General features: G+C 37.7%; 1 protein-coding gene across 1 annotated transcript in view; it reads left to right on the top strand.

Annotated features, from left to right (window-relative positions):
* The first annotated feature begins 476 nt into the window (after positions 1 to 476).
* The window catches only part of POLDIP2 (DNA polymerase delta interacting protein 2), a 135,726-nt gene continuing 113,595 nt past the window's right edge, over positions 477 to 22,607 (top strand). The window contains exons 1-2 of the mRNA XM_090373854.1: positions 477 to 577; positions 5,237 to 5,297. Of these exons, the coding sequence (XP_090229980.1) occupies positions 477 to 577; positions 5,237 to 5,297 (162 nt within the window). The remainder of the gene's footprint in view (positions 578 to 5,236; positions 5,298 to 22,607) is intronic.

Below are 22,607 nucleotides of genomic sequence, written 5' to 3'. Positions count from 1 at the left end.
AATGGGCCCACGTGCTTTATTATTATTATTATTATTATAATTAGCCATATGGTGCAAGGAAGCCTGAGGCTTATGCTGCACCAGTCAAAAAAAAAAAAAAAAAAAAATTCCCGAGTTACCCTGAGAGAGAGAGAGAGGGTCAGAAGTAGAAAGGAATCACCAAGAAAGGGAAGAATGATGATATCCAGCTTAGGACCCTGGGTGTGCCAAGCCCATGCTCACCAGAAGTGAGCCCCTGGGGTTAAATTTTCGAGGATTCAATCCTGGAACTTAAATGTTTTTATACTTTTAAAATGTCACATCAAAAACAAGGAAAGAAAGTAAACTTCTCGAACAAAAATTAATATGATAAAATTAAGTAAAAACTGAAATAACAAAACAAGTTCGGTTATGTTTTTTTATAGATTCTTTGAAATTAATTGTTTATTAAGGATTCAGTCCGTGTTCACCACGTTTAGTGCGAGTTAAATTCAAAGATGGCTACTAACTTATCCCGATTTTGCCGTGTATGTTATCATAGTGAGTTTTGTATACTAAATATTTGTGTTCGATTGAAAAGTAGGGCAAGTTATAATAGGTAAAATTTTTTCGAACATTATTGCAACTGTTTTAAATGGCTAATAGTCATTAGTTTTAATTATTTTCCCTATTATTTATTTTATTATTCGTTTCGGCTTATCGATGGAATGCGTTGAGTCACGAATTGTGCTGGAGTGCAGAATAGCTAAGTAATTTCTTGGCCAGTTATGCAGTCACGATGGCGTTAATTGTTTGATTGGAACCAGTGAAGGAGAATGCGAGTGGGGGGTTTACTTACTTAGGTTCTGACCTCTTTCCTTTCACTACTATAACTTAAAAAAATAAATAAATAAACGTCAACAATTTGAGATTCTGAAGCATCTTGCTATCAGATCTGGAGAACATTGAGGTACAACCTTTCAGCAGATAGAGAAATGTAAATATATTTCTGAATGCAGATGTGTTGAGTAGATTCTTAAAACATCCCCTGAGTTATAGTATTGTGGTGGTTGTGAAATGATTTTTTTTTTTTTTTTTTGGCTGATGCTGCATAAGCTTGCTTTCTTGCATCATATGCCTCTACTACTACATGTTCCACCCAATGTAACCCTTTTCAGTATATACATTTAGCATTACACTGTGGTCTAGTAGTTTCTACAGTTTATTTTATTCATAATGAATGTCCTTTATCAGTAAATCAGTTTATTGCCAAGAATATACACAGTGACTCACCCACCCTGATACAGCCAATTTGATGACAAGAGGGGCTTGTATAAATATTATTATTATTACTAGCCATATAGTGCAAGGAAGCCTGAGGTTTATGCTACACCAGCAAAAAAAACCGAGTTACCCTGAGAGAGAGAGAGAGAGAGAGAGAGAAGCAGAAGGGAATCACCAAGAAAGAGAATGATGATATCCAGCTCAGGACCCTGGGTGTGCCAAACCCATACTCACCAGATGTGAGCCCCTGTATAAAAAGGTACATAAAAAAATTAACAGCAAATAATTGCAATATACAGTACACAAAAAAAGGTAATAATTAAGAATATAGAGAAACAAGATATATATAATGAAATAACCATGGAATACTAATAAACAATTTACATGCAGATTTACAAAAACCCTTGATATAAATGGGACATTGGACTCTTGAAAAATGAACAGAAAATATAGGCTTTTAAGATCTCTGACAAATAGTTTGGTGTCAATATGTTGAGTATTATTTCTTAATAGCAATTTATAGGAGAAATGGTGGTTAGCTGTCTAGTCTAGTGGTCCCCAACGTGTGTGCTGCAGCCCTTTTCAAATGTGCTGCAAGATTAGGAAAAACACCATCCAGTTCAGTGGCAATTACCATTTAGGTGTGCTGTGAACATGCATCTTTTAACGTCAGGTGTGACGTGAGTGACAAAAGATTGGGAACCACTGGTCAAGTCTATTGTAGAGAGGATGAGTGTTGGCCTAAGTTGGTTCTCATAGGGATCTGCTGGCTGAATGATGACCCACAAATCGGGCAGGCCATTATCAGCAAAATACATTCTAATATGGAGTTATAATATTTGAAGAAAAATTAATTGTTTTTAATTGTGCATAAATGAAAAACTGTATATTTAAAGCATTTAGCCATAAAGATTCTTGATTTCACAGGCCCAATGCTAGATTATTAATGATTCAGTAAAGCAACCAGTATTCAAGTGTACATAATATTTTAATGGAGCTAAAGACCAGGTTGAGGAAGTGTAGAGTATATTGGGTTTTATGAATTTGCTGAAATATCTAGTGATGACATTAGCTGAATGGACATGTTAAAGGTGTTGTTTTTAATAAACCTTATTATTTAGCATGAACTTTTGCCGAGATTCTCTGTACGGAAAAATTAGTTTACTTGCAATAAACGTGTCATTTATTAACATTATTTATTAACATAATTAAAAAGCTGAAATTGGACAAGATAAATTCTTCTCTGTTTTAAAACAGAAGAATTTTGTGATTATAACTGCTGCTGCAATTATATGCTACACAATTATCTGCATAGGCAATCTTACGGACATTGCCATGACCAGAAGCTAGCGACGCATAAAGGACCACCTTCCAACATATTGGACCAAATACGGATCCTTGGGGGCAGCCACAAGTAATCGGTCTCATGACCAAGCAAATGCCTGGGGAGACAACAAGGTTTCTGTTGTTGAAATAATCTGTAGCCAACTGGTACAAAGGAGTTGAGACCCCGGCCTCCCGGAACCTTGCCAGGACACTTTGCCATCACAGGGTGTCAAAGGCCCCTTTGAAGTCCACGAAAAGACCGAGGACATATTTAGAAATTGAAGCAGAAACAGTATTTATTGCCCCACCGATTGCATCCATAGTACACCTGCCATTAGTGAAACCAAACTGAAAAGGAACAGATAAGTTTCTGGAAATATAATAATTTTTAAATCTTTATACAATTAGCTTCTCTAGTACTTTCCCTAAAATGGGGAGAAGTGCGATGGGGGCGACGATGTTGGTGCTTCCACAGGTTTGTTTGGAGACTTTAGCAAAATTTTTAAGTTTGCCAGCTTCCATGGCTCTGGGAAACAGCCATTGTTTAGACAGGAGTTCATGATATTGGTGATAAGCCGTGGCCTCAATCTCCAAATTCTTTTGAGGACTGAAACCTCAACCAGATCTAACCCTGGACATTTTCCATCCCACTTGGAACAGATTGCATCAGAGACTTCATATGCTGTAAATGGATCTTCATTTGCGGAAACTGCATACATTAAATGTTGCATACGCATTTCAGTTTGCTCTGTACATTCAAGGGAAGAAGAATCCTGATGAGTGATCTCATCGAGGATAGCATTCATAGTTTCTTGCCAAGATAATGTCTCTGTATGATTTGATTTAATAATTGTTGAGAAGGTTGCATTAATTTTTTAGGGTGAATTTTTTCTGCAATGACCTTGTAGTCTAACCTCCAAGGCTCATTTTCCATAGTTTTCTGAACCAAACAGTCCCAAGCTAAACGTTTTTCTTTGTGGATGATGTTAAAATATAAACTTTTCACAGCCTTATACATCTCTACCAAACGTGCAATTTCCTCAGCATTCCTTTGCTTCTTCTAGCATGCTGATAGTTGTGCCTGGCAGATTTTAAGTCATTTCTTAAATTGGTCAATTGCCATGTCCACCAAGCCACTGCATTCTCTCCTTTTCTTTTTAGTAAAACTCATTACAAACAGAAATTATTAGATTTATTGTTTCCTCAACTTGTTGTAAAACAGGTAAACATTCAAGACTTATAATGAATTCATCAGAAGCAGCACAAAATATTTGGTCGGATTGGCTCCAGTCAACATTGCTTGTCTTAAAGCATGGAAAGTCATAAGTCGTTCTTGGACAACAAAAATCAGTTTTATACATTACATCAAAAGTTATTACATTATGGTCACTACTTGACCATGATGTATGAACTTGCCAATTTTGAATATATTTTCCAAATGAACGATTATAAAGTGTTAGAAAGTCCAGCAATAGGCTTGCAAGGCTAACATCTGTGGTGGCTTCTCATAGTGTGCTTGAAAAGGTGGATGGATTATTCATCTGGTTGAGTAACTCAATGAGTTGTTAGTGAGAAATTCCTCGGGATGCTGACCTTTTCTGAATCCACATTGTTTCGAGGTATTACTGAACCAGATTGGCGACCTACAATTAACATCAGCCCCTGTGATAATTTTGGCATTGGAAAGCTCCTGAAGGATGTTTTGCAAGTAAGCAATTGCAGGATGTCTTCTCCCTGTCAACAGTATAGGGAGATTGCATAAAATTCTCCTAGTGGGGAGATTATTTGGGCACAGGCAGCCCATTTGTTACATAGATGTACTATTTTTGTCACCGTGAGGTCCGGGTTGCAGATGACCAGGGCCGCCCAGAGGATGTGTCCGTCATGCTGAACAACTTTGTATGCGAGTGGATAACCCTACCATACTATGGGTATATGGTTCTTGGAGGAAGAGGACATCAAGATTGTTCTCATCAGCCTTTTTTTTCAATTGTGCTGCTATGCCCTTTGGGATACGCTGGCCCTTTTTTCTTGAAGCCTCCACAAGAAGGCTGAGGGTGGACACCTTGGGGTTTGCAATAATTTTATTTGTATCTTCTTGCATTTCTGTTTCAATTATGATCCCAGTGTTACGGGTCTTCCTTATTAATATTATCTTGTCTTAAATTCTTTGGTAAGATTGTTGATTACTGAGCTCTTCACATTTTCACTTGTACGGTGGGTCTCTGTCTGATGTGGCTGCCTTTAGGATGAGCTGATGTGGATGTTACAGTAGATCTCTTCTTTTTTGTTAGGAGTTGCAGAAATCGATTGTTTCTCTGTTGCGGTCCTCAGTGCTTCTGAGTAGGCAGGCAGGAGCACACTGTGGCATTTGGTTAGCTCCTACCTATTGTGTGTTACATGATACACATCAGAAAACTCACTCCTGAGGGACTATACATGATCATTCAACTCAGTCCTGAAAGGATTGAACAGTTATTTATTCTTTACTTTAAAAATGGTAAAAGCAAATTGCAAGCTTTACACTGGTGGCAGTACATTTTGTTTCGGGAGCTAAATTAGAATAAAAATAGGAAATTACTTATCTGATGCTCTGCATATTATTTAACAGTATTCTTAATTTTTATTTTGATTATCTGAAGCAGAAACTGTTGTTTATATTTTATAGATTAGCAGAAGTTGGAAAATTAGAAACTCCTAAATTGGAAGGAAAGTATGACACTGGTCAGGTATGAAATTTCTGAATATTGTTGTAGTAGTAGTAGTAATAGAGGCATGTGATGTAAGAAAGCAAGCATATGAGCTTATGTAGCAGCCAAAAAAAAAAAAATTTTCACACATCCATTCCCTCTAAAAGTTTGTCCAGTTCCTCCTTGAATTTATTTAAACTGTCAACTTCCACAATGACAGATGGAAGTTTGTTCCAGCAGTCAACTACTCGTTGGCTAAAGGCAAATTTCCGCACATCTATTCTAAAACTGTTTTTCCTCAATTTGAATTTATGGCCCCTCAGCTTTATAATCTGAGCAAGTGGAAGAATCCCATCAGAATTCAGTGTGCTCAATCCCCTCAAGGCCTTATACACCTCAATAAGATAACCTCTTCAGGTGCCTAGTTTCCAACCGCTGCAGTTTGCAGAACTTAAGCCTTTCTTGGTAAGAGGACGACATTGTTCTCCTCAACAATCTTGTTGCCCTTTTCTGTACATGCTCAAGCAACTCCACATCCTTCCTAAAATGAGGCCTCCTGACCTGTATGCAGTACTCAAGGCTTGGCCTGACCATTGCCTTATACAAAGGGATAATTACCTCCTTTTCCCTGCTAGCAAAATTCCTGTATATCATTGACAATACCACATGACCTGCTCTGGCAGCCTGCCTGTATTGCTCAGAAAACTTCATATCTGACTGCACAATCACACCCAGGTCTTTTTCATTTTCTACCACCCTAAGTGTAATACCACACAGTTGGTATGTTCCTCTGGGGTTACTTCTACCCATATGCAGTACTTTGCATTTGTCAAGGTTAAACTTCAGTTGCCACTTCTTAGCCCATCTGCCCAAATTATATAGATCCTGTTGCAGTAGCACACTGCCATTACTGTCATTAACAACCCTGCCAACCTTTGTATCATCTACAGATTTTGACATTAAGCCTGATATACCTTCATCAATATCATTGATAAATATACAAAACAACAGTGGGCCCAACGCAGAACTCTGTGGGACTCCACAAATAACATTACTCCATGAAGAACGGCGTCCATTGATTACCGCTCTCTATCTTCTTCCACTGAACCACCCTTTTTGTCCATTGTTGCAACTTACCCTTAATACCATACTGCTCCAATTTGTACAGTAATCTTCCATGCGCAACAGTGTCAAAAGCTTTCCTGAAATTCAAAAATATGACATCAAAATTATTTTTTGTTTCATAATATCCAATCCAATTTGTCAGACAAGACTTTCCATTAACAAACTCATTCTGTGTCTGAATTATTGCTGCAGTCTTGTCTAGATGATCCTGCAATGTTTTTTTAACCAGTGAGTTCATTATTTTACCCAAAACAGAAGTTAACTGGTCTGCAGTTACACATCACTCTTAGATCCCCCTTTGGGAATTGGGGATACATTTGCACATCTCCAGTCTGTGGGACTTCCCCTGACTCCAAGGATGCTCTTGTAATTATGGCTAAGGGTTTGCTTAGTTCCTATGCCACCTCCTTTAATATAACTGGATAGATCCCATCAACCCCAGGTGCCTTTGTTATGGTTAACTTCAACAATTTCTCTTACATTTTGCTTTCAGTTTTTACAGAATCATTAAGCACCCTGTTACAGTTTGATAAACTTCTGGCATTTTCCTTCCTTAATAACTCCTCATGTGTGAATGTAGGTGCAAAATACTCATTGTCAGCTATCTGAGCAGGATCATCTACACAACTGGATCATTGAACCAGTTGTGTGAAATAGTAATCTTTTTTTACTTTTTTTAAATAGAGATTTTGAGCATTACAGATTAGGAAATAAAAATTTTCTGTAGGGTTGGTATCAGTTTGATGCATTCTAATTCCTGCTATACACTCAGTAAAATTTTAAATATTATATACCCTTTTAAGAGTTTTATTTTTTATTTTTTTAAAATAAATACAGTAGACTGTTGAAATAACAGAACATACGAGCTAATGGCACATTGTGATTGAGATGTTTACATACAGCGCAGATATCTTGTCGTATGCAGTGCCAAAAAAAGAAAACAGCAAGTCACATGATTACTGCAGAGCTGGAACTAGGGTGGGGCTAGTGGGGCACTAGCCCCAGGTGCAGCGTTTTAAGGGCACATTTGACCAGTTATATATTTTAAAATTGCTTCATTTTTGATTTAATTACAGTCAGACCTGTGTTTAATGAACTTTATAGTGAATCTTTTGAATTCCTTTTGGTAATTACATTTAAAAGTTTCTGTAGAGTGAAGAAAATTTCCATATTTTCTTCATTATTACAGATATAAAATCTGTAACCCCTTTACAACTTCTCCAATTCGTTCATGAGTTCTAATAGAATCTTATCCAAATATAGAAATAGCGCTATGAATTTTTCTTACCCTGCCTGTAACAGTAGCTTCTTGTGAATGGTCCTTCAAAGCGAGAAAAATTCAATTAAAATAATACATCTTTATTACATATTTTTAGTTTATTTTATAATGTTAAAGTACCGTATTTCGCAATAACCCCAGGGGCTCACATCTGGTGAGTATGGGCTTGGCACACCCAGGTCCTAAGCTGGATATCATCATTCTTCTGTTTCTTGGTGATTCCCTTCTACTTCTCTCTCTCTCTCTCTGTAATAATAATATTTTGTTTCTATGATTTTTATACTAGATATATATAAATATAAACTGTCTGGTTTTCTAATTTCTTTGTAGTTTATATAGAATTAAATTCTCTGTAGATATAAACGAATATTTGTAAGTTTCTTTTTCTTTGATATTTTTGTTTTGTTATATTCATTATATTATTTAAATTATTTTATTAATAAATACATGCAAATTGTAGACTGTTGCAATAATAAATTCTATAAATTCATAAAGATTGTAGAGGCGTATCAAGGGTGGTGCAGAGGGGGAATTTCCCCCTGACGCTGAGCTTCAGGGGTGCAAACTGAAGGAATTATCTATCACAATCAGGGGCACCAGGAAGACATGTTGCCCCCGACCATCGATGACCCTAGCTATGCTACTGAAAGATTGACTGTATGTATATATATATATATAATGGGGGTGTACTTATAACACTTCTGCCCCGGGCATAGGATTGCCTAGTTCTGGCTCTGGATTACTGTATTTGTTTACATTCGCCATTTTCAAAGTGAATTCTGTATTGATATCACGGATTATATTAATTACATTTATTTTAAATTAAAAACCCCTCACTATGAGTTAAGTAAATAAACCTCATACAGAGAAGAAGAGAACAACAACATTAAAGTTTAGTGACAAACTTGATATAATTGAAACTATTACATTAGGATCAAGTGGAAAGTTAATTCAACTACCCATGTGTAACTGTGCCTCTAAATTGTGTGTTCTCTAGTCAATTAGCCTGTTTTGCTGGATGAAAAACCCCAGTTTCTGGGGGGGGGGAGTCTGCTATCTACGCCTGAGACCGACTAACTCAACCATGGAGTAAAAAAAACCCATAAAAGTTCCTCACGTCATCGACAGGATTCGAACCCAAGCCTTTTCCACCCAATGGGGGGGGAGACTGTTATGATACTACTGTGCTACCCGCGCAGACTAAACTTGGATATAATAAAGAAAATAGAAGGGGATGTAAGCAGGAGTGTATTAATGGCAGATCATAATAATATTGGATCGTCAACATGTTTGTTTTTTGTGTGCAGTTATATTCTTAATCTCTCTATTTCTTATTTGGCCTCATTATTTCTGCATTAAATATATTAAAAATAAAACTTTTTAGATTACGGAAAAATCAAAATAACGGCACCTTGAATCCCTGAAGGTGCCGTTATTCTGAAAGTTTACTGTATTATTATGAATATAATAACTGTGCAATATGTATCTTAATAGTCTTTATACCAAGTACCTAAACTTATTTTTGAATTTTTCATCTGTGTTACTCATTCTGCTTTTACTTCTAAAGTTATGGTGTGACCCAGTTCTGAAGCAACTTCTTCCCACATTGACTGAATTGTATTGGATTTGATTAATCTGAAAAATGGGGGACTACTGGAGTAGTTTGGCTTATTTCAGTTTGTTGGGTATAATTTCATCTTTAAATAGCTGTAGCCATTGTTCATTGAAGTGGTTCCTCCTCAGTTCTATCAATTTTTAATTGGTCATGGCATCATATAAAATATGCTTCTTTATAATCTCACCACTGACAGGGTAGTGGCTGATCTGAATCTCATTCATGCCTACATTGTAGAGAATAGAAGACTAGATCTGATTAGTAATAGTAATCAATAGTCATATTTGATATAATCAATTATGGCATGTTTCATATTGTGCAATAGCAGCATGTTAGTACGAAGCAAACTAAAAAAAAAAAATTTATGCAGCCTGAGGCTTAAGCTCTAAAAAAACGTGTTTTAGACATTTCCATAATAGAGAGAAAATGACTGTGGAGGGATTTGATGCTGCCAGAGCTAGAGTCTGTTACCACTCACTCAGTAGGCCTATTTGATCAATATATACGTATAAATAAAAATATGAGTTATAAAATGTGTAATTTTCATATCTCCTTCTTTTGGTGCTATCTCTGGGTTCAGAGGTCGGTAATCACTTTTTTTGAACTCCTTTCTCTCTTCAGCATGTCTGATAAGCTCTTTGAACCTCAGTCTCATCCATCTCTTGATGTTATCCATCCATGAGATTTTCCTTCGGCCAACTTTTCTCTTCCCTTCCATCTACCCTCTAGAATCACCTGCAGTAACTCGTACCACCTTCTTCTCATGATATATCCCAGGTACTTTACCTTCTGTCATTTCACAATGCTCATCAGTTGCCGATTACATCCTATAATTTGTTGCACTCGTTCATTTGTCATCCACTTCATCCAGGGGATCCTCAGCATTCTTCTGTATATCCACATTTCAAAGGACTCTACTCTCTTCATCTTGGAAGCCTGAGTGTCCAAGTTTCCACTCCATACAGAAGCATTAGCATTAGCAAAGGCACATGATGCAAGAAAGCAAGCTTATATAGCATAAAGCCAAAAAAAAAAAAAAAAAAAAAAACCCCTTATTTCGCCCATCCACTCACTCCAAATGTTTGTCAAGTTCTGCCTTGAATCTATTTAAGCTATCAACTTCTACAATGACAGATGGAAGTTTGTTCCACCAATCAGCCACCCGCTGGCTAAAGGCAAACTTCCGCATATCTATCCTACAACCGTCTTTCCTCAGTTTGAATTTATGCCCTCTTAGGCGATTATTCTGAGCAAGAGGAAGAATCCCATCCGCATTGAGCATGCTCAAACCATTCAAGGCTTTATACACCTCAATTAGATCACCTCGCAGGTGTCTAGTCCCCAGACACGGTAATTTTCAAAACTTAAGCCTTGTTTCGTAAGAGCAACCCTTTGTTCCATTCACTAATCTTGTTGCCCTTCTCTGTACTCGTTCCAACAGCTCTACATCCTTCTTAAAATAAGGCCTCTAGATCTGTATATAGTACTCAAGGTGTGGCCTGACCATTGCCTTATACAAGGGGATAATCACCTCCTTATCCCTGCTAAAACAATTTCTGTATATCATTGACAAGACACCATCAGCTACTTTTGCAGACTGTCTGCACTGATCAGAAAACGTCATAACTGCCTGCACAATTACTCCCAGGTCCTTTTCATTCTCTACCACTGTCAGTGTGGTACCACAGAGTTGACAGACAAGACTTCCCCTTAACAAACCCATGCCGTGTCCGAGCTATAACTGAAGGCTTGTCTAGATGATCCTGCAATGCTTCTTTAACCAGTGCCTCCATTAATTTCCCTGGAACAGAAGTTAAACTAACAGGTCTCTAATTACCTGTGTCTCCCTTTGATCCTCCTTTGTGGATTGGGGTCACATTTGCACTTCTCCAGTCCGTGGGTACCTCCCCTGAGTCCAGGAAAGCTCTCATAATTATAGCTAAGGGTTTGCTTACTTCCTTTGTCGCCTCCTTTAATATAACTGGATAGATTCCATCCACCCCGGGTGTGCCTTTCTTGTTTTTATTTTCAACTATTTCTCCCCTCCTTACTCTCAGTTATTACAAGATTATCTAGCTTACTGCCAGAGTTGAATACACTTCTGGCATTCCCCTCCCTGAATAACTCCTCATGTGTGAATGTCGATGCAAAATATTCATTTAGTTTGTTAGCTACCTGAGCCGGATCATCAACAGTTGAACCATCGATATCAAGTGGACCAATCTGATTCATCCCCTTCCTTCTAGAGTTTACATAAGTAAAGAACTCTTTGCTGTTTTTCTTTGCATCCTTTGCCACAGATTTCTCGTAATCTGCCTTCACCTGCCTAACATCCTTTGTAACTTGGTTACAGATCAGCTTATATCTATCATGGGCTTCTGTGTCACATGTTAATTTATATGTATCCCATGCATTTTTCTTGTCTGTCACATGTCTAATTAGCTCATCTGACATCCATTTAGGCCTAAACCTTGAACAATATTTCTTTGTTGGTAGGAAAAGCCTATTAGTTTCCAAGATTAATTCTTTGAATGCTTCCTGTTTTGAATTTGCTGTTGGTAACATCATTAGTTGGTTCCACCATATAGAATTTAAATACCGTCTCAGACCACAGTAGTCACCTTTACAAAAGCAAAAACCCTTTCCTTTACCCTTGATAGTTGCCTCTTTGAGTAAATCCCACTTCAGCACACTGATCACTGCCACTTAGTGATTCCTTTATCTGCTGATTGTTGATGCACAAAGAATCAGTACTAATAATCAGATCAAGAGTATTACTCCCTTTAGTTGCCTCCCGAACATGCTGCTGTAAAAAACAATCATCCAATAAATCCACAAAAGCCTTGCTAGTGTGTGTGTGAGTGACCAACCCACAAATTCCAGTCAATATCCGGGAAATTAAAATCCCCCATTATAAGACACTCTAATTTACTGGCCCACTTTATTTCTCTGCACAATTGCTCATTATACTCATCAGATTCATTACACCTATAACACACACCTACTCTCATCTTTCCTTTCCCAGTGCTTATGTCACACCAAACAGACTCAACATTGCATTGTCCACTCACATCAATTGGATGCACTTCCTTAGATTTTATGTGTTTCTTAACTAACAGCATAACCCCTCCTCCCTTCCTGTCCTGTCTATCCTTTCTGTACACATTGTACTCCCTAAATTCCAGTTCTGCCCTTCTTATGTCTGTGTGACACCATGTCTCTGATATCTCAACAATATCTGCCTTTGATGTCTTGACTAGCACTTCAAGCTCATCGAATTTATTAACTATACTCCTAGCATTGGTGTACATGCAAGTATACATGCACCTGTTTCTATTCTTAGTTACCCTAACACAGTCCATGTATTTACTTGTTCCACTATGACTCAGCAGTCCTGGATATTCCTATTGCCTTGCTTTCCAGGCTGCTGCTCAATTGCATTTTAATAGAAATAGTGCAAGAATCATTTTTACCTCTGCCAGCGGCTACTGTTAATCTATTAGTCCGTGTATCCCCCCCCCAAGCTAGCAGTTTTCCGACCCACCTAACACTGCTTCGATAGCATCAGCAAATATTCTTGCACCCTTTCTATTTAAGTGTATCCCATCCCTGTAGAAGCAGTCTGTCCTGTTAACAAGCACAGACCAGGCTGAGAACAATTTTACCCCTTGAGCCTTGCACAATCTCTCCAGGGCCGAACTGATCGACAAGGCTCTCATCATATACTCCCTCCTATTGTGTTTGGCGGAGCAATATGGCCTTAGTTGCTAATGCTCCTAAAAACCAAATAACAAACAAACAAACAAACATTGTGTTTGGGCAGAATTGCAGACACTTTCAAATTCAACCCTGACTCACGGCTTTTTTTCAGCATTGTCTTGTACTTGTTAAGTAATTCCGCCAGTCTCCTACTCTTAATATCATTAGTGCCAACGCCCTTTGTGCCCTTAAAGGATGATATCTACCCTACAACATCATCAACCTTTGCCCCTGGCAGATTTACCCCGGTCCTATTCTATCTATCCGTTTTGCACAATATGTACCCCATTTACCTGAAAACTAGCTCCTTTGGGACCAGTGCATTCTGCCTTGAGGGTTACCGCTGTGTTGCGTGATGTTCAAGTGCAAGCTCTGGCATTGATGCGGGCAGCTGAGAGCTTGATGGGCCCCTCAATTTAAATCCATCGAGGGCATCCGCCCTGTCCTTCAAGCTCTCATATAAGCCCATAACAATGCTGAATTGGCACCTGATATCCTCGCACTCCTTACATCGCACGCACACAAAGACATTTCCCTTGGCAATACATGTCCCGTTCCTGATTGCTCCACAAACATCAAGCAAGCAGTGCATTTCAATAGACTGTGATTCAGAGGACAACTGCCCCCCACAGTTCTCCCCTGAGCCACAGCACTACCACTAGTTTGAGCCTTTTGCTTTGCTGCTCTGGTCTGAGTCATGATTTCAAGTTCAATAAAATTGCAATACAAAATATAACCCTAAACCTGTATCCCAATGCAGTTATAACACTATATATATGTATTTCGGTATCGAATGTTATCTCCGAGTTACGTTATATGACTTTCTTATCCCCTGTAAACTTATATGTATTAATTTATGATGTTACATTTTTGTAATAACTAGGTCGCTATATTTATTTAGTTGAAAAAGTACAATTCAATTGTCAATGAAATTTAATAAATTTTACGGATTAATTGATACTTCTATACTCGCTATCTAGTTCTCTGTTAAACCTTACGCTGTCTAGTTTTCCGTTAAACCTTACGCTATCCAGTTTTCCGTTAAATCCTACGCTAGCACACGTATCGTATAACAATGGCGGCAAGTTACGAACGGTTAATCTATGGACACGAGATGTTATTTACTTTCCAAATCACGCTATCTAAATTCAAAATAAACCACGGAGCTTGACTAGGTCTGTAAGCTACTTATAGAAAATAATTTAATCTAACAATTAAGTCAATAAAGCGGCTAAGTATAATTAAAAACTTTTCGTTTGCGGGAGCTGCAAAAGCTGTCCACACGTGGATTTGATGCCCTTACCGATACTAAGTAATAACCTACAAAATCTCTATCTAAATTTAATTTAAACTAAAGTATTGTTACTAGGAATATAAAGCAACTCTAAAAAATAAATTAATATGCCAATTTAAGTCAATAAAAAAGCAAAAACCTCTCTATTTGCTGGAGCCGTAAAAACTTCGCCTGTTCACATGTACTCTCTCACCCACTACCAAGTAGTGGCCACACATAGCACCTAACAAACTTCATGCGAGTTGCCAGTCCCAAAACCAGTGATTTATATTGCAGGAAACCAGATCTTGTGATCTCAATTCTGATCTTGATCTCTACATCAGGGTCTAAGCTTTCATTTAGCCAACAGCCGAGGTATTTGAACCTTTTAACTCTTTCAATACTCTTGCCATTTAAAACAAGATTTGTCCCGTCGACTCCAGTCCTAATGACGATCATTAATTTTGCTTTTTATATGTTGATATGCAAGCCATTATCTTCACATGCTGTTTTTATTTGTTCTAACATTTCTTGCAGTTCTTTCTTGCTACTTGCTATTAATGCTGTATCGTTAGCATAGCAAATGTTATTTGTTATCTGGCCGTTTACTTTTATGCCATTTTTCACAAGCTTCTAAAGCTTGCCTGAAGATACATTCGGAGTATATGTTGAAAAGTAGCGGTGAGAGTATATAGCCCTGCCTGACTTGTCTACTGATCTCGGTCTCCTGCATCTCAGTGTTCCCCACTCTGACTACTGCCCTCTATTTCTAATAGATATTCTTAATAATACATATGTCCTTACTATCAAGTTCAATCTGTTGTAATATGTTGATGAGGCTTTTGTGTTGTTCACGGTCAAAAGCTTTTTCAAAATCAATTAAACGTATATACATGTCTTGCCCTAAAATCTCTGCATCTCTGTTGTAACACTTGCATGAAGAAAAGTGAATCTTGAGTTCCAAGGCCATTGCAGAATCCGATTTGCGTGTTGCTAATCATGTGTTCACATTTAGTGTATATGCGGTTTCAAATCACCTTAGGTAATGTTTTCAGCATCATCATCATCATCATCATCAGCCATTTTCAATCCACTGCAGGATGAAGGCCTTTCCAGCAACTTTCCAGTTCCTTCTGTTTTGAGCACTGGCCATCCATTTACTACTCGAAAACTCATGAATTTCATCTATCCATCTCCGCCTTTGTCTTCCAGGTTTTCTTCTAGCTCCTCTTGGGTACCATTCTGTTATTTTCTTAGTCCATCTGTCATCATGTCTTCGAGCTATGTGTCCTGCCCAAGACCATTTTAGTTCTTTAGTTTTGATAAGAATGTCCTTTACTTGAGTTTACTGCCTAATCCATGTGTTTCTCTTCTTATCTAACAGTCTGATTCCCAATATGATTCGTTCCATTCTTCGCTGTGTAGTTCTCAGCTTCTCTTCCATTCTTTTGGCGAGTGCCCAAGTTTCACTTCCATAAGTCATGGTGGGGAGTATACATTGATTCATTATTTTACGTTTCAGACAACCTGGGATACAGCAGGCCCCTGTTATAACGCGGTTCACTTTACGCTGATTCGCTATAACGCTGTTCTTATATTATAACCCGTATCTGACTATAACGCTATTTTACTAGCATACAGATTGAATTTTTGGCAAATCCGTCTTCAGTCCAGTCTGTTTTGAGCCTTTTTTTTTTTTTTTTTTTTTTGGCAAAAGGAGAAAATAGCCGCCATGAAATTAACTACAGTAATTATTTTTATAATTTCTACTCTATGTACAAAATTGAAACTTTCAATATGCTCTATTTTCTTGGTGTAGATAGTTTCAGGGGAGAAATTCTTTTTTAGTACACAAGCTGAAAAAAATTTACCATCCAGTGTCATATACTGTTATGAAGTCTGCATTTTCTGTTCTGACCTGTAATAGAAAGATACTAAAAATAGATTTACTCCCTATCTCTTCTTTTGTTTTACTGTGGGAACTATAACTTGCGAAATGTTTTTCACACAATCAATCCCATGAGTGCTAAATGCGGTGCTGTTTCTTGTACAGTACAGTATTCTCTTGTCTTCTGAACTCCTCTGACCTTGTGGTAACCCGAAGTACATAAAATTTGTTTGTTTTACTGTTTTGGAAATTCCATAAACATTCTCCATGACTCACACCATAATTTAATACAGTATTTTCGTGCAATAAACAACCATTTGATTTTACTGCACGGTAAAATCGAACTTTTCAGATAAATAAAACATTTGTCACCGCTTCAGCTCACTTGCCAGAGGAATTCTAGATTTAATTTAATATCAAAATCAGTGCAACGCAGTTACATTTGCAGAGAGTTATGGCGGATAAGAATGAAAAAGCAACAATGTCTGGACGTGGTGCAAAGATTGGAAAGGTAAGAAAAACATTGAGTTTGAAAATTAAATTAGACGTTTTGAAGAGAATTGATTCCGGTCAAAGACAAGTGGATGTGTGCAATAATTTAGGACTGGCAGGTTCAACTGTAAGAACAATCATAAAGAATCAATTTTAGCAGCTGGAAAAACAGCTGTTCCCCTGCAGGCAACTAAATTGACCAGGGCTAGGCCGGCTATTATGATTGAAATGGAGAAACTACATAATTTTATTGAAGACAACATTCAACATAGAATTCCATTAAGTTCAATTATTATTAAAGAAAAAGCGAAGAGCCTATATGAAGATTTAAAAGAAGCTCAGCCCGAAAAAAATGTGGAACCATTTAACGCTAGTAAGGGCTGGTTTGATAGATTTAGAAAGCGCTATAACCTGCACAACATAGCAATACAGGGAGAAGCTGCAAGTGCAGATCAACAAGGAGCCGAAACTTTCAAAAAAGAATTTGTTAAAATTATTGAAGAGGGATGTTATACTGCTCAACAAGTTTTTAACATAGATGAAACAGGTCTTTTTTGGAAACGAATGCCTAAAAGAAGTTTCATATCGAAAGAAGAAAAAAACATGCCAGGCTTCAAAGCGGCGAAGGATCGGTTAACTTTGTTGTTGGGTGGTAACGCTGCGGGGAATTTTAAATTAAAACCCCTTTTAGTTTACCATTCCGAAAATCCAAGGGCTCTTAAAGGTTTAGCTAAATCAAACCTACCTGTCATCTGGAAGGCTAATAAAAAAGCTTGGGTAACCAGACCACTTTTCATTGATTGGTATGCTGAGTTCTTCTGTCCTGCAGTGGAAAAATATTTTGCAAAAAATAACATTGGTTATAAAGCTATTCTAATCATGGACAATGCGCCAGGACACCCAAGCAAAGAGAGCTTAGAAGACTTGAACAATCACATAAAAGTTTTTTACATGCATCCAAACACTATGTCTCTGATCCAACCAATGGACTAAGGAGTAATTGCCACATTTAAAGCGTACTACATAAGGAACACCTTTTCCCAAGCTATTAAAGCCATCAACACTGAAAATGTACCGAGTTTAAAGGAGTTTTGGAAATCCTATAACATTAAAACCGCCATCTACAACATTTCAAGTGCCTGGGATGAAGTGACTCAGAAAACCATGAATGGAGTGTGGAGGAAAGTTTGGAAAAATTGCATAAAGCATTCCCAGGAACCTGATCGTTCCGTTGAAAATGTTAAAACACAAATTGTTGAGCTCGGAAAAGAAGCAGGATTACACGAAATTAACGAAGACATCGTACAAGAGATGATCGACAACGACCGGGATGGCCTCTCTAATGAAGAACTAATGGAAATTATAAAAGAACAAGGGCTTGCTATTGAGGGAGATGATGATCAAGATACTATAGATGAAGAACCGATGAAGTCGCTGACTGCAAAAGGACTTAGTGAAGCTTTTGAACACTTCGAAAAAATGTGTGATTATTTCCGGGAGAACGACCCTGACATGGAACGAAGTGCCAAGGTAATAAGAAATTTGAAGAAAGAAATGAATCCCTACTTGTACAATGAGAGGAAGAGGGCCAAAGCACAACCCAAAATCGACACATTTTTCAGTCCAAAGATACGAAAACACGAGAGCACAGGGCCATCGAATTAATAAATTCATGATTTTCGTTAGTTAATTACCTCATAATTATGTGTATATAATGTAGAATATTTTATATGTATAAAATTTTGAATATTAAATATTTTTAATCGACATTGGTGCATATTTCCACTACCATTTATTATTGATTAGAAAATATCTTATGGAATAGACCGCAACTCACAAATACATATGTTACCTTATGGGAATATGGCGCTCACTTAGCGCTCTGTTTTCCCGGAACGAACTATCAGCGTTAAGCGGGGGTCACCTGTATTGCTCTTCAGTATGTGACTATATTTCCCGAATGCTATCCATCCAAAATTTATTCTTCTCTTGACTTCCAGCCATTTATCATTATTACAGCTAATAACTTGTCCCAGATAAGTATATGATTCCACCTTTTCAGTTACTGCTCCTTCAATCATTATTTCCCTTTCCGTGGCATACTTGTTCATCATTACTTTTGTTTTAGCCATATTCATCTTTAGTCCAAAATCCTTACTAACTGTGCATAACTGATTAAGATTTCCTCTAATTCTTTGGGATCGTGGCTTATGACCACAATGTCATCTGCAAATCGTAAATGGTTTAGGTACTCTCCGTTCACATTGACTCCTTTCTGCGACCAGTCTAATCTTCTGAAAGCTTCCTCAAGGGCAGCAGTAAACAGCTTCGGAGATATTGTGTCTCCTTGTCGGACTCCTTTCTCGATTTTAAATTTGCTACTGTCTTTGTCTAGTCTAATAAAGGAGGTAGCACTCTCATATATTTTCTTCAAAATCATAATATATGGAGTATCTATGCCTTGTCTTTCCAGTGCCTGAAACATTGCCTTATGCTGTATGGAGTCAAATGCCTTTTCATAATCCACAAATGCCAGGCATAATGGTGTTTTATATTCATTTGCTTTCTCCATTAGCTGTGATATTACGTGAAGGTGATCCATAGTTGAGAATCCTGTCCTAAAGCCAGCTTGCTCTTTCGGTTGATTCTCATCAAGTATTCTTTCTAATCTGTTAGTAATGACCCATATTTTCAGCACATGATTCATAAAACTGATATTATTGTTATTAGCCATTTGGTGCAAGGAAGCCTGAGGCTTTTGCTTCACCAGGCAAAAAAAAAAAAATTTCTGAGTTACGAGAGAGAGAGAGAGAGAGAGAGAGAGAGAGAGAGAACAGGAGTTAAAAGTAAAAGGTAATCGCCAAGAAAGAGAAAAATGATGATATCCAGCTCAAGACCCTGGGCATGCCAAGCTCATACTCACCAAATGTGAGCCCCTTGGAAGTTGCTGCAAGACTTACGATTACTTTTCTTAGGAAGTGTCATGAAAGTTGATTTATGCCATTAGTCAATCATCTAGGATATGTCATGTTTGGTTTACCTTATTGAATAGGTCAGTAAGCTTTCCTATATTATCATCATCAATAAGTTTGAGCATCTCATCTCAGTTGCAACCTCATCTGGAATAGGAGCTTTTCCAGTCGATGCCTGTTGGATGGCATAGTGCACCCTTTAAGATCCCTTAGTCCGTTAATTTTTTATATTTTCCTTGTGATGATGTTTCTTCTCAGCTTTCATCCTTATTTTTACATTAGAACATAGCAAGGTGTGATCAGAGTTTACATCAGCACCCGGATTGTAATATCTTTGGCCCTCCCATGTCAGTTCCATCACCCATTGTGTCCTGTCTACCCAAATCTCCTTCCAAGCCTTGACCTTTTCATCTTGGTCCATCAGCAATCCATTCTCGGTATTGTTCTCTCTTTCTGAAAGTTTTGCAGTGTCCTTTAACTTCCTGTGCAGATTAAATTCGTCATGTTTTTGCTGAAAAATCTCAATTTCTTCATATCTTTCTTCCATCCATTCCTCCTTTGCCTTTTTTATCTTCATTTTGATCAATTTCTGAATTCTGCTGTATTCAAAACGATTGTTCTTGACTGCTCCTATCAGACTCAAAATCCCCTCTGTCATCCATTTCTTTTGCATTATTTTTGACTTTGTTCCCAGAATCTCTTCTCTAGTCTTGACAATTGTGCTTTTAATCCTTTCCCAATCATCTTCTACATCACTCTTGGTTGCATTGCAGTAACTGTTTGTTCAACATTGTTCTCGCTTCTCCACATATCTGTTCATCCCTTAGTCTGTTAATTTTTTATATTTTCCTTGTGATGATGTTTCTTCTCAGCTTTCATCCTTATTTTTACATTAGAACATAGCAAGGTGTGATCAGAGTTTACATCAGCACCCGGATATGTTTTGACTGATTTAATTCCTTTTCAGAATCTTTTATTTACAAAAATATAGTCAATATAGTTTTTTTTTGGGGATTCTGTACTATCTTGAGGTGATTTCCACGTGTAAAGTCTTCTTGCTGGTAGAGTGTACCATGTGTTAACCTATAGCCATCTCTGCCTCCTGGCAGAACTCAATCAGCTGCTCCCCACGTTCATTTCTATCACCCAGTCCATATTCCCCCAGTGATGTCTCCTACTCTTCCCTTGCTGACTTTAGCATTGAATTCTCCCAGTATCAGGTTGATATCTCTCTTTTTTGTATATTTGTTAATTTATTGTAGAAATCTTCAACCTCTTCACTCTTGTCTTCTGTTGGTGCATACACTTGAATAACATTCACATGGACTGGTGAGCTTTTAAGTTGCACCAAATTTGTATATAATTGATTACAAAAATGCCATCATTGGTTATTTCAATTATTATAGATTGTTGTAGATTTCACAATCAACTTGCATATAATCGATTATTGAAAAATCAATTATTAATCATTCAATTATGCCCATAACTAGATCTGATAACAGATCTGGCATACTGAAATCTTTTCTGTGTTCTTAAATTTTGTGGAAAATCATTTGTAAGATTCACTTATATGATTTTATTTGCACTTGCATTGCAGATTCTGTGTGTGGGACTGGTTGGACTAGACATATTTTTACGTTTTGTGAATAAAGATTTTGTGATTAGTACTCTACTTACTTGAACTCTACATAGCAGACAGATATATTAAATATTCTGGCTATCTTCTGAATTATTCCTGGAACAATAATATTTTGAATGGCTTTAAATTTGGATCTTAGAAAGGCTTTTGATACTGTTGCGCATGGAAGACTGCTGCACAAATTGGAGAAGTGTGGCATTCGAGGCAAATTGCTGCTATGGATAAAGGGATGGTTGAGTGGCAGAAGACAGAGAGTGGTAATCAATGGTCACTGCTCAACGTGGACTAATGTTATTAGTGGAGTTCCTCAGGGTTCAGTGTTGGGTCCATTGTTGTTTTCTATATTTATAAATGATATTGATGATGGTGTATCAGGCTTAATGTCCAAGTTTGCAGATGATACAAAGGTTGGCAGGGTTGTTAAGGACACTACTGATACTATGCTGCTGCAACAGGACCTGGAAAGGTTGAGCAGATGGGCTGAGAGGTGGCAAATGAAGTTTAACATTGACAAATGTAAAGTACTACATATGGGAAACAGTAACCCCAGATCAACGTATCAACTCTGTGGTACTACGCTGACAGTGGTAGAGAATGAAAAGGACCTGGGGGTAATTGTGCAGGCAGATATGAAGTTCTCTGAGCAGTGCAGACGAACTGCAAGAGTAGCTCATGGTGTCTTGTCAATGATATACAGGAATTTTTCTAGCAGGGATGTTATTATTCCCTTGTATAAGGCATTGGTCAGGCCACACCTTGAGTACTGTATACAGGTCTGGAGGCCTCATTTCAAGAAGGATGTAGAGCTGCTGGAACGAGTACAGAGAAGGGCAACAAGATTAGTGAATGGAACAAAGGGTTGCTCTTACGAAGAAAGGCTTAAGTTTTGCAAATTACAGAGCCTGGAGACTAGGCATCGCCGAGGTGATCTAATAGAGGTGTACAAGGCTTTGAATGGCTTGAGCATGCTCAATGCCGATGGGATTCTTCCTCTTGCTCAGAATAATCACCTGAGAGGGCATAAATTCAAATTGAGGAAGGACGGATGTCGGATAGATGTGCGGAAATTCGCCTTTAGCCAGCGGGCAGTTGGTTTGTGGAATAGACTTCCATCGCTTGTTGTTGAAGTTGATAGCCTAAACAAATTTAAGGCTCAGCTGGACAGGTATTTCGAACGAATTGAGGGGTGAAATGGGAGTAGTGGTTGTTTTTTTTTTTTTTTTTTTTTTTTTTTTTTGGCTGATGCTGAATAAGCTTGCTTTCTTGCATCATATGCCTCTACTAATGCTAATGCTAATTCTTTTGTA

This window comes from Mastigoproctus giganteus, chromosome 5 (genome assembly GCF_048544385.1).
Source record: "Mastigoproctus giganteus isolate SK-2022 chromosome 5, ASM4854438v1, whole genome shotgun sequence".
NCBI lineage: Eukaryota > Metazoa > Arthropoda > Arachnida > Uropygi > Thelyphonidae > Mastigoproctus > Mastigoproctus giganteus.
This window is presented reverse-complemented; position numbering and strand designations above follow the sequence as displayed.